Genomic DNA, 16,149 nt, shown 5'->3' on the forward strand with positions numbered 1-16,149 from the left:
CTCATGCGTTAATGTGCTCTTCCAGTATAAGACTGAATCAGCAAAAGATCATTGAAAATTCATTACACACGCATCACTAAAACATGCCTAAAGGGAATACTAAAACTGGCAAGTGTTTCTCCTGGAGAGGGAGATCCAGGTAGAGGAGTCATGGGCAAGGTGCAGCAAATCGCGTCATCACAATGATGTGATTCCTAGAAAATCACGTAGTCAGGCCCTTTGCACCACACACTTTACTCAGAAAGCACCAGAATGTTGGAGACTTGTCCATTTTCCGGGGGGCTAGGAGAATCTCCACAAAAGTTTGGAGCCTCGCTGTAATTTCAGGAGAGTTGAATCATCCAGATCATACAGTACATGAGAATGAGTCCTAAAGGCATGCAAGATAACTAAACGTCATACAGTACGTGTACTAAAATCACTGTATTAGATACCCACTACAAACGCCTTCATTTAGTTCTCATTATTTTCAAGATGTTTCTTAGGTGTTACCTTTCCTTGGTGCACCCATTCCAAAAACACTCTGGAATTAAAGGGGGCTTCTCCAACGCAGAGCAGCTTAAGTTTCTCTCCTACCAGCAGCGTAGAGGGCTTCGCTCTCACATAAGTTATTACTGTAGGCTGAAGCCCTACAATATACAAATAAGAGTGTAAGTGTACTGAGATGAATTCACAAACACACACACACACACACACACACAGCATTGACTCAGATGACAGTGTGAACTAATTTCAAGATGGATTCTAAGGCTTAGATAGAGACACTAAATAAATGTGACTTCCAGGCAAATTTAAAATATAAGGCCGTCTCAGGTGTATTCTAGTTGTTGTGCCCAACTGCTGCACCCCCCCCCCCCCCCCCCCATCCCTCCTTCCCAAGCAAGTGGAACCCATAGGCAGCTAATCCAGATGGCAAATAGGAAATTCCCCACTGCAGATGTTACAAGGATAAAATGTAGGGCTTTTGTTGTGTGGATATTTCCTCTCATTTCCCCTCTTGCAATAAGAACATGACAATCTTAGCTAACCCTATGTGGAGAGCATCAATGAAGAGCAATTAGAAGTTCCCTTCCTGGCAGCCTCCATGCTTTTTTTCCCTACTGGCAATTTGTAAAGTCCATGCATGCTCAGTGTCACAACAAAGTGATAGCTCTACTGCAAACCTGTTCCCCGACTCAGGCAAAATGGCGAGATAAGAAATGATGTATTATAGGCTCCCCCCCCTGCTACCAATAATAAATATACTCTTAAATTGTGAAAGTACAATATATGCAGTGCTCTTCTTTCTTCTGTCCTCAGGCTATATACTGTAAATGTTAAATCACACGGTATTGTAACATTATCAATCTTATACAATATGTATACTGAGTGTTTTTGCCTTGTATGTTGTTTGGCAGTTGTTTGTGTAAGGGAAACATTCAGTACGCATTCTCCCAACCGCCTCCCAGTTGCTGAAACGGTGTTCCTGAGTATGAGCCTGATATACACATGGACACAGTGTTGATTGTGTAGGGAATGGGCGTTAGTTGTTTGATATTGTTCCTTAATGTATTGAAATCATCTATTGTTAGACTGTAAATGATAAAAACAGCAAAGAAAATGTCAATATTACTTAAATATGTTTTAGTAAATGTAATAATTTAAAAAGTTATTGTAGTTTATGCTGTTGTGCCTATGTCAATTCACAATATTACATTATAGAGTTTCTTGACTTATTTTTTCTAACAAATAAAAGAATCCATGGACTTTCCTCCCATTTAAACAGTGTGGTTAAACCAGATATGGCAATCTGTCCGGATGAGGCTAACACCTGCAAAAGGGGACCGGATGGCCCCCGCCTGGTACCGCTCAGCATGCACTGCAGCAAATGATGGTGCACCCGCTGCTGCTCTGTGAGATCACACTCATCAGTGAATGCTGATTCTGCATGCTGCAGATGGCTAAATCTCGTGAGTTTGACCCTGACCCACCAGTCATTGTCACACAGCATAACTGGAGTCCTGCTAATTCACTGTGGGCCTTGGTCTGTATAGACCAGCTGAGAGCGCTATCTATATAATTAAGTAAGCCGTGTGTGTTTCTACACACACACTAACACATGCCATATTTGTTTTCCCTTTTTCAATGTTTGGGGGGGGTATCAAATTCCAACTTGCCTACGGACAACTGGGATGAGCTAACGCCACTGATGGAATGCAAACCGGAAGTTGTCATTGTCACAGGCTAGTGAGCACTTCCAGGTATATGTAGTGTATGCAATGGCTAACTAGTGCTTTAGTACAGTGAGTCACATAAGCTGTAACCAAAGACATTCAGAATTCCACAGTATGGAACATTACCAAATTTCTTCAGGACCCAACTACTAATGCAATAGTGTTTGTTTATATTGCCCTTTAGAAGGATTAATGGTTTAATAATTGTTTTTAACATTTTGCCATCTGGTATTGTTATGTGGCTGACAGTAGATTATAACTGTACCTCTATAAATATTTTAGGAGTTCAGTCTGTGACTCAACACATCACCACAGCAACTCTCTATAATGTTTTAATATTAGGCATGTTAAAAAAGTAGATTCACAATTACACACCAAAAGTTGGAAAAGCTGTAATATTCTAGAGACATTTGGGCTAAGTGTTCCACAAGAATACAATGTTACTTGTGTTATGTGCTATTAATATGAAGTTCACCCTCCATTTCTTCACTTTTTTACTAGGAGTTTGGACAGGAAAACGTTATAATTGGTTCATGATAGCTCTCACAACAAATGTAGAAGTATTTGTTTACATGCAAAAACATGATAGAAAAGTGACATATGTATTAGATAAGTCAACAATTTTAGTTATTTATTCTACAAATCACAAACATGTCCAGGGCATAATAGGGATGAATTCAATAAGCTGCAGTAATTTCCCAAGGGCTAAGTGATCCCTCAGGAGCAGGCCCGGCGCTACCCGCTCAGCGAAGGGATGCAGTGCAGGGAGGCGCTGGGACAGAGAGGCGCTCTTCCTGCTCTGAATCCCTTCACTGCTGCGCCGTACTGTCCCCCTGCTGCTGCTGTGACTGTCACGGTATGACAGTCACTGGCAGCAGCGCCTGCTGAATGAAAAACCTCCTGCCTCCCCTCCCCGTGTGACAGCGGCTGAGTACGGGACAGAAGGGGGCGGAGCTAAACGGGCCGAAAGGGGGCGGGGCTAAACGGGATAGAAGGGGCGGAGCTACACTGACCAGGCTGCAGTACAGAGGGAGACTGGCTTAGGTAAGTGGTGTGTGTGTGTGTGTGCGTGCATATGGTGGGTGGGTGTGTATGTGTGTGTATATATGTGTGAATTGTGTGTGTGAGGTATGTCTGCGTACGCGCACTTTATGGATGCTAGTATTGGGGGGGCATTACGTATAATGACGCTACTACTGGGGGAGGCCATTACATGCAAGGACGATACTACTACTAGGGGGGCATTACGTATAAGGACGCTACTACTACAGGGGGGCATTACGTGAAACTACGCTACTACTGGGGTGGCCATTATTTATAAGGACGTTACTACTACTACTAGGGGGGAATTACGTATAAGGATGTTACTACTACTGTGGGTGCACTATGTATAAGGATGCTACTACTACAGGGGGGGCTTTACGCGTAACGATGCTACTACTACTGGGAGGGTGCATTACGTATAAGGACGCTACTACAGGGGGGGCATTACGCGTAACAACGCTACTACTGCTGGGGGGGCATTACTTATAAGGACGCTACTACTACTACGGGGGAATTACATATAAGGAGGCTTCTACTGGGGGTGCATTATGTATAAGGACGCTACTACTACTGTGGGGCATTACGTATATGGACGATACTACTATTAGGGGGAATTACGTATAAGGACGCTTTTACTACGGGGGGTGCACTACGTATAAGGACGCTACTACTGCTGGGGGGGGGCATTACGTATAAGAACGCTACTACTACTTGGGGGCATTATATATAAGGACGCTACTATTACTGGGGGGGCATTACGTATAAGGATGCTACTACTGGGGGGGCATTATGCATAAGGACGCTACTACTACAGGGGGGCATTACATGTAAAGATGCTAATACTGGGGGGGCATTACGTATAAGGACGCTACTAGTACTGTGGGGGGGCATTACGTATAAGGACGCTACTACTACTAGGGGGGAATTACGTACAAGGACGCTTCTACTACTGGGGGTGCACTACGTATAAGGACGCTTCTACTACTGGGGGGGGCATTACGTATATAAGGACGCGTCTACTACTGGGGGTGCACTACGTATAAGGATGCTACTACTACTCTGGGTGCATTATGTATAAGGATGCTACTACTACTGGGGGGGCACTATGTATAAGGATGCTACTACTACTGGGGGCATTATGTATAAGGATGCTACTACTACTGTGAGTGCATTATGTATAAGGGTGCTACTACTACTGGGGTGCATTACATATAAGGACGCTACTACTACGGGTGGGGCATTACGTATAAGATTAATAAGATTGTGCTACATTGTGGCGTAATTTTAAATGGGGGTACTATTGTGTGGCCATGCCCCTTACTTGTGAGACCACACCCCTTTTCCCGGCGCACGCCAACGGAATATGGGAGGGCGCAATTTTATAGTTTGCAGGGGGGCGCCGAACACCCTAGCACCGGCCCTGCTCAGGAGTATTCAATTATCCTCGAAACCAGGCCGCCGACAACATGAGAAAATGGACGATAACTAGGGGTTAACGGGTGCTGTGACCCTGTTAACATACAAATCCATGAACTTTTCACGGATTCTGTGTGTTAACGCCCATTTTAGTGCCCATTAACACCTGAAGTTAACGGGTATTAAAAAGGGGTTTGGGTGAAACAGCATCTGGTATTGAAAAACGAGGCTATCACCTTTTTCACCAACGTTAACTTAACTGGCCTAAATGAAATTGGCCCTAAATTAAGTTTATGTTAATGTCTTGAACACTACCAATAAAATAATGTATTGACATAGGTAACATATATAGCTTAACTTTGGTGCTGCCTAAGGGGTGGCTGGAAAGGACTCTATACTCTATGAACTCTAGAACCTGAGATTTATCTTTCTGTATTATCACAATGTTTACTTCAAGCATTAGATCTGTAGCTTTTACATAATGTAATTTAATATGATTTGTATACAGCAAAGCAGGAAAACTATTTGTGCTGCTCAGATCTTCAACTATGATGCTAAAGGTTAACATTAGTCTAAAAGGACTACTCAAACCTGATTGATGATGTTGATGATGATGATGATGACGATGATCAAAGTTTGTTAAAATTATTTAACATTAACTTTAAATGAGATTTGACGCTTACCGAACTTATTGTACATCAAGAAGGAAGTATGGTAATGTTTCCGATTGACCACCGTATTACACTGCAAAACTTCATGAAATCTGGAGTCAGGTATGATAAAGCCAATCTTAGGGTCCCACTTCATTCCAGGTCGAACAATTTGAGATTTATTAGGGTACTGAAGGAAAGAATGAAACATTTTATATTAATGCAACATACCACATTTCTAAGAAACCATTACAAGTAGACTAAAAATATTGGGGCTGTATAGAAACTACTTGTCCTTTGCAAATTGCGCAAGCAAGGGCATGACTGTGACACCGTCAGGAACAGGGCTGTGCTTCACAACACAATTTTAAAAGCTGAGAAAGGATTGTGACCAGCTATAATGCATCATATAACAAATGCAATATATACCTCGTACGCTTGCTCAAGTGATAATGTGATTGACTCTTTGGGGTAGGTTTTCTAAAGCTTCTAAACATGAAAAGTGGAAGTTGCCCATAGGAAGTGGAACCAATCAGATTTTAGCTATCATTCCTCTATTGCATTCTAGAAAATGATATACAGAATCTGATTGGTTGCTGTTGGCCACACTTCCACTTGCCTGTTTTAGAAGCTTTAGTAAATCTACTTCTTTAGTATTTATAGCAAATAAGGAATTTGAGGCAGATGATTTATGGGTATTAAGAGATTTGTTATATTTGTTGGATTGTTATCTCAATGACATGAAGTGCCTAAAGGGGGCTACACACGGAGCGATAATCTAAGCAATCTGACTAGATTGCTTAGATTTTCAGCAAGATCGCTCCGCGTGTAGCCCTAACAGCGATAGCGATGCGCAGCCCCTATCGCTGGTGCTAGATTCGCCTGCATGCAGGCCAATCTAGCGGGTCGCTCACTTCACCCACTGGGTGAAATGAGCGCCCCTCCCCCCGTCTCCCCCTGCACGCTCAGCACACATCTCTCCCGCATCGGGCCGTGAGTACTGACCTTAAGTTTGATTATATATTACACAATGTAGGATAAAGATAGAACTTTAATTCACCTCCACTCTCTAGAAGTTCTCTGGATGTTAAGGCCTTTATTTGCTCCCATACAGAATTACACACAAAAAGCCTCATTCAGAGTTCAAAGCAAATATAATTGCAAAATGCATCTGTTAAGAAAAAAAATCAAATTTTGCTACGTCTTCTTAGCTGGCCACAGACACAGAAAGAATGCAACCAACTGCAATTCTCTCCCCATACAAGTAGCAGGAGCAGATGCGCCAGGGAAATTACAGCAGGTGTGGCTGTGAGTACTAAAGCCTAAAATGCGATAAAAACACTGAAAATCCTGTTTTCTAAGTTCTTACCGCATTTCCATATGTACCAAGCTCCACAATACAATGCATTTTGTAGCTTGGAGCTGGTAAATAATGCCATCTTAAGGTGGTGTTACCTACAAGAAGCCTATGGGCTTCTTTCGCAATTCCCCATGAGAGGCGGCTGCGTCACTCTGCGCATGCACAAAGAGACTCCCGGGTCCTAAACACGGAAGTCCAGTTATCGCAAAGGACAGCTCTTATTGGAAGGGCTGTCCTTTGTGATACTAATCGCATTTGTCAGTACATATGCGATTAGCATAGGCGTAGGAACAGTAGGTGCAGGGGTGCAGCTGCTACGAGGTCCTCCCCCTGCACACACACTGACCTCGCCTCTTCTTGTGACCCGTGGCTTCTCTTTTGGCAGTGTGCTGCAGCTTCATGCACATCTGCTGTCGGTGTTAGTGCTGGCTCTGTCTCTCCATTCACGCTGATGCTGGCAGGAGGTGAGGCATATTTTAGCCTTGCTCCACTCGGCAACAGTGGGGACGGAGTCACAGAGATGGCTGAGACACTTACAGTGGATGTGCGGCAGTGCACTGCTAGAGGAGAGGCCATGGGCAGAGAAGGTGAGTGCCGCAAAGCAGTAAGCTGTGTGTGTGTGTGTGGGGGGGGGGGGTTGCAGGAGTCGGGGGGATGTGATGAGTTGCGGGGGTGGTGGTGACAGGGATAGAGTTGTGGTGCGAGGGGGGTGGGGGGCTCTAAAACGTTTGCTATGGGGCCCCATTAAGAATACCTACGCCGCTGGCGATTAGTATGTACATGATAAGAGGTGTGGTACATCATACCATCGTACCATATCGCAGACGTGATGCTAACAGAACAAGACTGTAGTATATTATTAATATTACCGGTTACTTATATAGCGCACACATATTCCGCAGCACTTTACAGAGAATATTTGCCCATTCACATCAGTCCCTGCCCCAGTAGAGCTTACAATCTATATTCCCTACCACACGTACACACACATTCACGCTAGAGTTAATTTTGTTCGGAGCCAATTAACCTACCAGTATATTTTTGGATTGTGGGAGGAAACCGGAATACCTGGCGGAAACCCACGCAAGTACGGGGAGAATACACACAGGGGGATATTCAAATGTTTGAAAAGTCAGTTGGGTGTCTGTTTTTTCCTATCCAATACACAGGAAAAAACAGACACCCAACTGATTTTTCAAACATTTGAATTCCCCCAATAGAGTGACATAAATAGATTGCGTAATTGGCGATGTTACTTCACGTTTAATCGTGAACGAATTTTCAAGATTACGTGAAGTAACATTGCCAATTACGCATAGAAAAGATTGTTTTCTTTTGGTATGCATCAAATGAAAAACTGATTGTTGATGAACACTGACCATATGTTAACATTCAGCCCCGATAAGTTATTATTACCACCAATAGTTGTATGTTAATTTAGGTATTCTTGCCATACAATAAATAGTATAATTTGGGGATAATCCCATAAAAATACGATTCCGTTTAATAGCATTGGTAATTACACCTTCCATATGTAATTATTCCCTTGTATATCATTTGAGCAATTATATCAGATTGTCTCCTCCTCCCATATGTTATCATAGAGTGTATACCCTCAATGAATTCAAATGTGCAATCAGTATATTACTATGCATTTATGTCACGCTATGTGTATATTTTTTTAAGACTTGTACCCCTGATGAAGCCCCTTAGTGGACGAAACATGTAACGTAACAGCCTGTACCATACATAGGAGGAGTCCACCTTTGAGCTCAAACCCGTAAGGGTGAGGTTGAAACAAAATCATACCTCTTAAATAGCAGTCAGTTATATGTTACCATATGACAAATGTGTATGTACATCAAATTTTATGTAAAAATTGTGTATAAAAATGTTTTTATTTGTATACCAAGAATAAATATTCAGGTACAAAATCAATTCAATTCATAACCTAGAGTGAACGTCGAGTAAAAGGGTATACAAATTACAAAGGAAATATTTTCTTAATACATACTGTACATTAGGTATTTCCAGCACACCTGAGGTAATCTTTTTTCTGTATTTCTATTGTTACCCCCACCAGCAGGGGACTACCTGAGAGGTGCATCTTAGATTGTAGGTCGGCGCAGAGGAAGGACTTTTCTTGTAAATATACAGTATAAGGCAATACATTAGCTGCTGTGCCTGCTTTATTTCCATGATTAAGAGTCTCCAGAGTGCCATCCAGCTGACACTGAGTATATGGGATAGTTTCCAGGCCGGGCACCGGAGCAAGCTGTTGTTATTTTTGTTACAGGAGTGCCAAACACTTGGGACATATATATATATATATATATATATATATATAGAGAGAGAGAGAGAGAGAACATGTGAGGGATGGCACTCTAGGAGACTGACTTTCAAATAGAAATAAAGGCGCTGACAACGAGCTGCAATCGACGTTTTGGAGGGTTGCTCCTTTATTAAGATCAACCAGCATAATACAAAAAAACAACATTTATAGTGCTTACCATAAAACATGAGGCTGCTTGCAGACGCTCATCGCACGCGGAGTCCCGGTGACCTCACTCTCGCGCGTCAGCACCGGCGGACCCGACGGACTTCCGGGTGCTTGGTCACGTACTGCCGCTGTCTACGTCATGATGGGATTCCCATTCGCACACACACTATATGTCATGTGACTATGGGATTCCACTGTGATATACATATACAAAACAATATACAAAACAAACGTGAAAAAATGTAAATCAATATAATACAGGTTGAGTATCCCATATCCAAATATTCCGAAATACGGAATATTCCGAAATACAGACTTTTTTGAGTGAGAGTGAGATAGTGAAATCTTTGTTTTCTGTGGCTCAATGTACTCAAACTTTGTTTAATACACAAAGTTATTAAAAATATTGTATTAAATGAACTTCAGGCTGTGTGTATAAGGTGTATATGAAACATAAATGAATTGTGTGAATGTACACACACTTTTTTTAGTGCACAAAGTTATTAAAAATATTGGCTAAAATTACCTTCAAGCTGTGTGTATAAGGTGTTTATGAAACATAAATGCATTCTGTGCTTAGACTTATGTCCCATCCCCATGATATCTCATTATGGTATGCAATTATTCCAAAATACGGAAAAATCCGATATCCAAAATACCTCTGGTCCCAAGCGTTTTGGATAAGGGATACTCAACCTGTATATATAATATCATTGAAAAAGGTTACAGAGACCATAGTATCTAGATGATTTGAATGGTAAGTGCTGTAAATATTAACCATCTAAGAAGAAATCATTTTTTATATTTTATATATATAATCATTTATCCAATATCAGTCAAAATTTAACTAATATGTATCCTATATCTTAAAGCACATACCTATATCTTATCCATCATAGATAATATGGCTAACACATGGCCAGAGAGATATATAATAAAGCTAAAGGATTTCAAAAAACTCATAAAAATGAGAAAAACGATACCAACTCATTGAGACCAAAAGGTTGTACAGTTTGTAACACTGAAATCCACTTAGATTCTCTTTGTAGGAGAATACGTCCTCTGTCCCCTCCCCTGGAATTTGGAGGGACCCAATCTATAATTTTATATTTCATGGATGCTAGTGGATGTTGATATTCTTTAAAATGACGGGCACCCGGTTGATCAGATCTTTTCCCTTCTAGGGCAGCAGGGATACTGGACCTATGCATGGCAATGCGTTCCTTTAATTGCCTGATTGTCTTTCCTACATACAGTTTACCACAAGGGCATCTGATGAAATATACAACATATTTAGTACTGCAAGTCACCGGATAGTTGACATAAAATGTCTTTCCTGACATTGGATGACAGAATATGTTACCAACTTCTAAAGCACTACACGTCGTGCAACCTGTGCACCTGTAGTTACCAGGCTTCCGTGTCAGGAAATGAGTGATCACAGGCGTAAAGGACGAAATGTCATTATGGATGACTATATCCTTGATGTTTTTGCCTCGCTTATAGGCAGGTAATATCCGTGCATCTCTTAGCATCGGTAATTTCTTGTCCTGTGTAACAATAGGCCAGATTCTGCGTGCCGTAGAGAGTAAAGGGCCACTAACTGTGGTAAAGTCCTGAGACCAGACTATTCTATTAGTCTCTGTTTTTCTAGTGGAATTAATCAAAGTCACCTGACGATCCAAAGACAATACCTTCTTTTCCGCTTTCTTTAATGTAGACAAGTTGTAACCTCTATGGAGGAACTTCTTGAGCATCATATCGATCTTGGTGACTGCATCTCCAGGATCACTGCAGATTCTGTAAATCCTAAGAAATTGAGAAAACGGTAATGACATTTTAGATGAATATGGATGGTGACTATTTCCATGCAATATAGTATTGCGATCTGTTTCCTTGTAATATATACTAGTCTGCAAATGATGATCCTCAGTCAAATTTACTTGTACATCCAAATAGTGTACTGATACATTACTGCAGGTATATGTAAATTTAATGGAAATGTCTTGAGTATTGATTACGTCCATATTCTGTTCAAATTCTGCCTTTGACCCTGTACAAATGAGAAAAATATTGTCGATGTAGCGACTATACATATATATTTTAGATGCTATTGATGGATTAAGAAAAAACAAGTCTTTCTCTACTTCATGCATGAATATGTTCGCTACACTTGGAGCCACACAAGAACCCATCGCCACACCTGAACACTGCAAATAATGTTTCCTGTCAAATAAAAAATAATTATGTGTTAATGCCATATCAAGTAACTGAATAAAGAATTCAACGTCAGCACCAGTATAAAGTGAATTATTGTCAATTGCATGCCTGATAGCCGCTAAACCCCATGCATGGGGGATGTTAGTATAAAGGCTTGTGACGTCTATGGTACACATAAAACAATTCTCAGGCAGATCAACCAAACTTTGCAGTTTCAAAATAAAAGAAGTAGTATCTTTAAGATACGTAAACTGATGCTGCACTATGGGTTGTAAAAACCAATCCAAATACTGTGATATAGTATAGAACAAAGAATCCCTAGCCGCTATGATGGGCCTACCAGGTGGGCTGACTGGGTCCTTGTGTAGCTTAGGGATAGTATACAATAATGGCGTTTTTGGCCAATCCTGTATCAATGATTCTTTGGTCTTAGACGAAATTGCTCCTCTTTTTTTCGCTTGATCTAGAAAAGCATCCACTTCTATTTTATAGATAGTAGTAGGGTCGTTTGGTAATTCTCTATAGACAGCTGCATCTGATAACTGTCTGTAAATTTCGTTCTTATATTTGTCCAGGTCCTGCGCTACTATGCCACCGCCCTTATCCGCAGGGCGGATGACAATGTCCTGGTATTTACCTATTCAAGATTATTCTGGGTCCCAAAGTGTTCCCGTAGTCTTAATCACCTTTCAAATTTATATAGATCTACTTTACTTTGGAAATTATCAGGATGGTTAGTGGGTACAAAGGACAATCCTCTATTTAATATTGCTCTTTCAGTAGCAGTGAGGGTTCTAGTTAATAAATGAAAGACTAAGTCTTCCTGTAGTGCTTCTTTTTGTATTTCCTCGGGTGGTGCAGCATCCTCTAGAGAGGGAGAAACGGCAACTGGACAAGAAATTATTACTAAACAGAAGCCCCCTTTAGGGGTAACTACCAGAGCCCAGAGAAACCCTGGCAGAGGAAGAGCAGCCACCGGGGGGGGGGGGGGGGGGGCAGTGGGCGAGGAAATACAAAAAAGAAGCACTACAGGAAGACTTAGTCTTTAATTTATCAACTAGAACCCTCACTGCTACTGAAAGAGCAATATTAAATAGAGGATTGTCCTTTGTACCCAGTAACCATCCTGATAATTTCCAAAGTAAAGTAGATCTATATAAATTTGGAAGGCGATTAAGACTACGGGAACACTTTGGGACCCAGAATAATCTTGCTATTTGTGGACCGCCTGTTTATAAACCATCCAATTTTGACCCCAGTACCTCTAATATTGCTTTAAAAAATTTCATGACACATATGGAAACCACTATAGATACGTTGGGTAAAGAACAAACTATTGTCCATAATAATCTTTCTTCTATAGAGAGACAAGCACTCAAGGATTTAGGTAAATACCAGGACATTGTCATCCGCCCTGCGGATAAGGGCGGTGGCATAGTAGCGCAGGACCTGGACAAATATAAGAACGAAATTTACAGACAGTTATCAGATGCAGCTGTCTATAGAGAATTACCAAACGACCCTACTACTATCTATAAAATAGAAGTGGATGCTTTTCTAGATCAAGCGGAAAAAAGAGGAGCAATTTCGTCTAAGACCAAAGAATCATTGATACAGGATTGGCCAAAAATGCCATTATTGTATACTATCCCTAAGCTACACAAGGACCCAGTCAGCCCACCTGGTAGGCCCATCATAGCGGCTAGGGATTCTTTGTTCTATACTATATCACAGTATTTGGATTGGTTTTTACAACCCATAGTGCAGCATCAGTTTACGTATCTTAAAGATACTACTTCTTTTATTTTAAAACTGCAAAGTTTGGTTGATCTGCCTGAGAATTGTTTTATGTGTACCATAGACGTCACAAGCCTTTATACTAACTTCCCCCATGCATGGGGTTTAGCGGCTATCAGGCGTGCGATTGACAATAATTCACTTTATACTGGTGCTGACGTTGAATTCTTTATTCAGTTACTTGATATGGCATTAACACATAATTATTTTTTATTTGACAGGAAACATTATTTGCAGTGTTCAGGTGTGGCGATGGGTTCTTGTGTGACTCCAAGTGTAGCGAACATATTCATGCATGAAGTAGAGAAAGACTTGTTTTTTCTTAATCCATCAATAGCATCTAAAATATATATGTATAGTCGCTACATCGACGATATTTTTCTCATTTGTACAGGGTCAAAGGCAGAATTTGAACAGAATATGGACGTAATCAATACTCAAGACATTTCCATTAAATTTACATATACCTGCAGTAATGTATCAGTACACTATTTGGATGTACAAGTAAATTTGACTGAGGATCATCATTTACAGACTAGTATATATTACAAGGAAACAGATCGCAATACTATATTGCATGGAATTAGTCACCATCCATATTCATCTAAAATGTCATTACCGTTTTCTCAATTTCTTAGGATTTACAGAATCTGCAGTGATCCTGGAGATGCAGTCACCAAGATCGATATGATGCTCAAGAAGTTCCTCCATAGAGGTTACAACTTGTCTACATTAAAGAAAGCGGAAAAGAAGGTATTGTCTTTGGATCGTCAGGTGACTTTGATTAATTCCACTAGAAAAACAGAGACTAATAGAATAGTTTGGTCTCAGGACTTTACCACAGTTAGTGGCCCTTTACTCTCTACGGCACGCAGAATCTGGCCTATTGTTACACAGGACAAGAAATTACCGATGCTAAGAGATGCACAGATATTACCTGCCTATAAGCGAGGCAAAAACATCAAGGATATAGTCATCCATAATGACATTTCGTCCTTTACGCCTGTGATCACTCATTTCCTGACACGGAAGCCTGGTAACTACAGGTGCACAGGTTGCACGACGTGTAGTGCTTTAGAAGTTGGTAACATATTCTGTCATCCAATGTCAGGAAAGACATTTTATGTCAACTATCCGGTGACTTGCAGTACTAAATATGTTGTATATTTCATCAGATGCCCTTGTGGTAAACTGTATGTAGGAAAGACAATCAGGCAATTAAAGAAACGCATTGCCATGCATAGGTCCAGTATCCCTGCTGCCCTAGAAGGGAAAAGATCTGATCAACCGGGTGCCCGTCATTTTAAAGAATATCAACATCCACTAGCATCCATGAAATATAAAATGATAGATTGGGTCCCTCCAAATTCCAGGGGAGGGGACAGAGGACGTATTCTCCTACAAAGAGAATCTAAGTGGATTTCAGTGTTACAAACTGTACAACCTTTTGGTCTCAATGAGTTGGTATCGTTTTCCTCATTTTTATGAGTTTTTTGAAATCCTTTAGCTTTATTATATATCTCTATGGCCATGTGTTAGCCGTATTATCTATGATGGATAAGATATAGGTATGTGCTTTAAGATATAGGATACACATTAGTTAAATTTTGACTGATATTGGATAAATGATTATATATATATATAAAATATAAAAAATGATTTCTTCTTAGATGGTTAATATTTACAGCACTTACCAATCAAATCATCTAGATACTATGGTCTCTAACCTTTTTCAATGATATTATATATATTATATTGATTTTAATTTTTTCACGTTTGTTTTGTATATTGTTTTGTATATGTATATCACAGTGGAATCCCGTAGTCACATGACATATAGTGTGTGTGTGAATGGGAATCCCATCATGACGTAGACAGCGGCAGTACGTGACCAAGCACCCGGAAGTCCGTCGGGTCCGCCAGCGCTGACGCGCGAGAGTGAGGTCACCGGGACTCTGCGTGCGGTGAGCGTCTGCAAGCAGCCTCATGTTTTATGGTAAGCACTATAAATGTTGTTTTTTTGTATTATGCTGGTTGATCTTGATAAAGGAGCAACGCTCCGAAACGTCGATTGCAGCTCGTTGTCAGCGCCAGCGCCTTTATTTCTATTTGAAAGTCAGTCTCCTAGAGTGCCATCCCTCACATGTTCTATATACTATACACTGGGAGAGGCACCGGAGCAAGTTGCCATATTTTAGACACTTGGAGTGCCAAGCTATCTTTCTAATATATATATATATATATATATATAAAAAACATCTATTTAGTTTTTTACATTATTATTTTAAAATGAAAATTCAATACAATGTAATTATTCTAGAGATGTGTTCGGACTATTTTTGCTGGATTTGGATTTGACTCTGATTTGTCGTCCGGTTTTTGGATTTGGATTTGCAAAACTGTTGTGGCTGGTTTTGTATTTGTATTTTTTTTTTAAATATTTGCAAAAAATGCTAAAATCACATAATTTGGGCCTGTTTTTTCCTAGAGTATTATTAAGCTCAATAACATTCATTTCCAGTCATTTCCAGTCAATATTGCCCACCACATATATCACAATATTGTTTTCACCAATATTGGCCAAAGGCTGCAGCGAGCTGGATGGTTACTAAGTGACAAAGCACTGGCACAAGCACATGGCAGTTTATAGCACATATATGAAACCTTGCCACAGCGTACTGGGGTATAGTACATAGATCAGTGCAAACAATATCTCTATACACATTTTTTCTTTTTTTAACTTGCAGCTTTGTTAAAACTACGTGGCTCACAGGGCTTATTGATGCAAGTGAACAAAGCTCACTAAACAGTACAAACAATTGAAATATATATTTTATTTTAATTTTATGTTTTTAAACTTGCAGCTCGGTTCGAACTGCGTGGATCACAGGGCTTATAGATGCATGTGACCAAAGCACACTAGGGTAAAGCACACCAAACAGTACAATT

The 16,149-nt window shown here is 40.5% G+C and overlaps 1 protein-coding gene across 1 annotated transcript in view; it reads right to left on the reverse strand.

Annotated features, from left to right (window-relative positions):
• The window catches only part of LOC134948917 (vascular endothelial growth factor receptor kdr-like), a 334,002-nt gene that overhangs the window by 180,407 nt on the left and 137,446 nt on the right, over positions 1-16,149 (reverse strand). The window contains exons 5-6 of the mRNA XM_063937198.1: positions 5,357-5,513; positions 493-629 (exon numbers count right to left, since the gene is read on the reverse strand). Of these exons, the coding sequence (XP_063793268.1) occupies positions 493-629; positions 5,357-5,513 (294 nt within the window). The remainder of the gene's footprint in view (positions 1-492; positions 630-5,356; positions 5,514-16,149) is intronic.

Source organism: Pseudophryne corroboree, chromosome 8 (assembly GCF_028390025.1).
Source record: "Pseudophryne corroboree isolate aPseCor3 chromosome 8, aPseCor3.hap2, whole genome shotgun sequence".
Lineage (NCBI taxonomy): Eukaryota > Metazoa > Chordata > Amphibia > Anura > Myobatrachidae > Pseudophryne > Pseudophryne corroboree.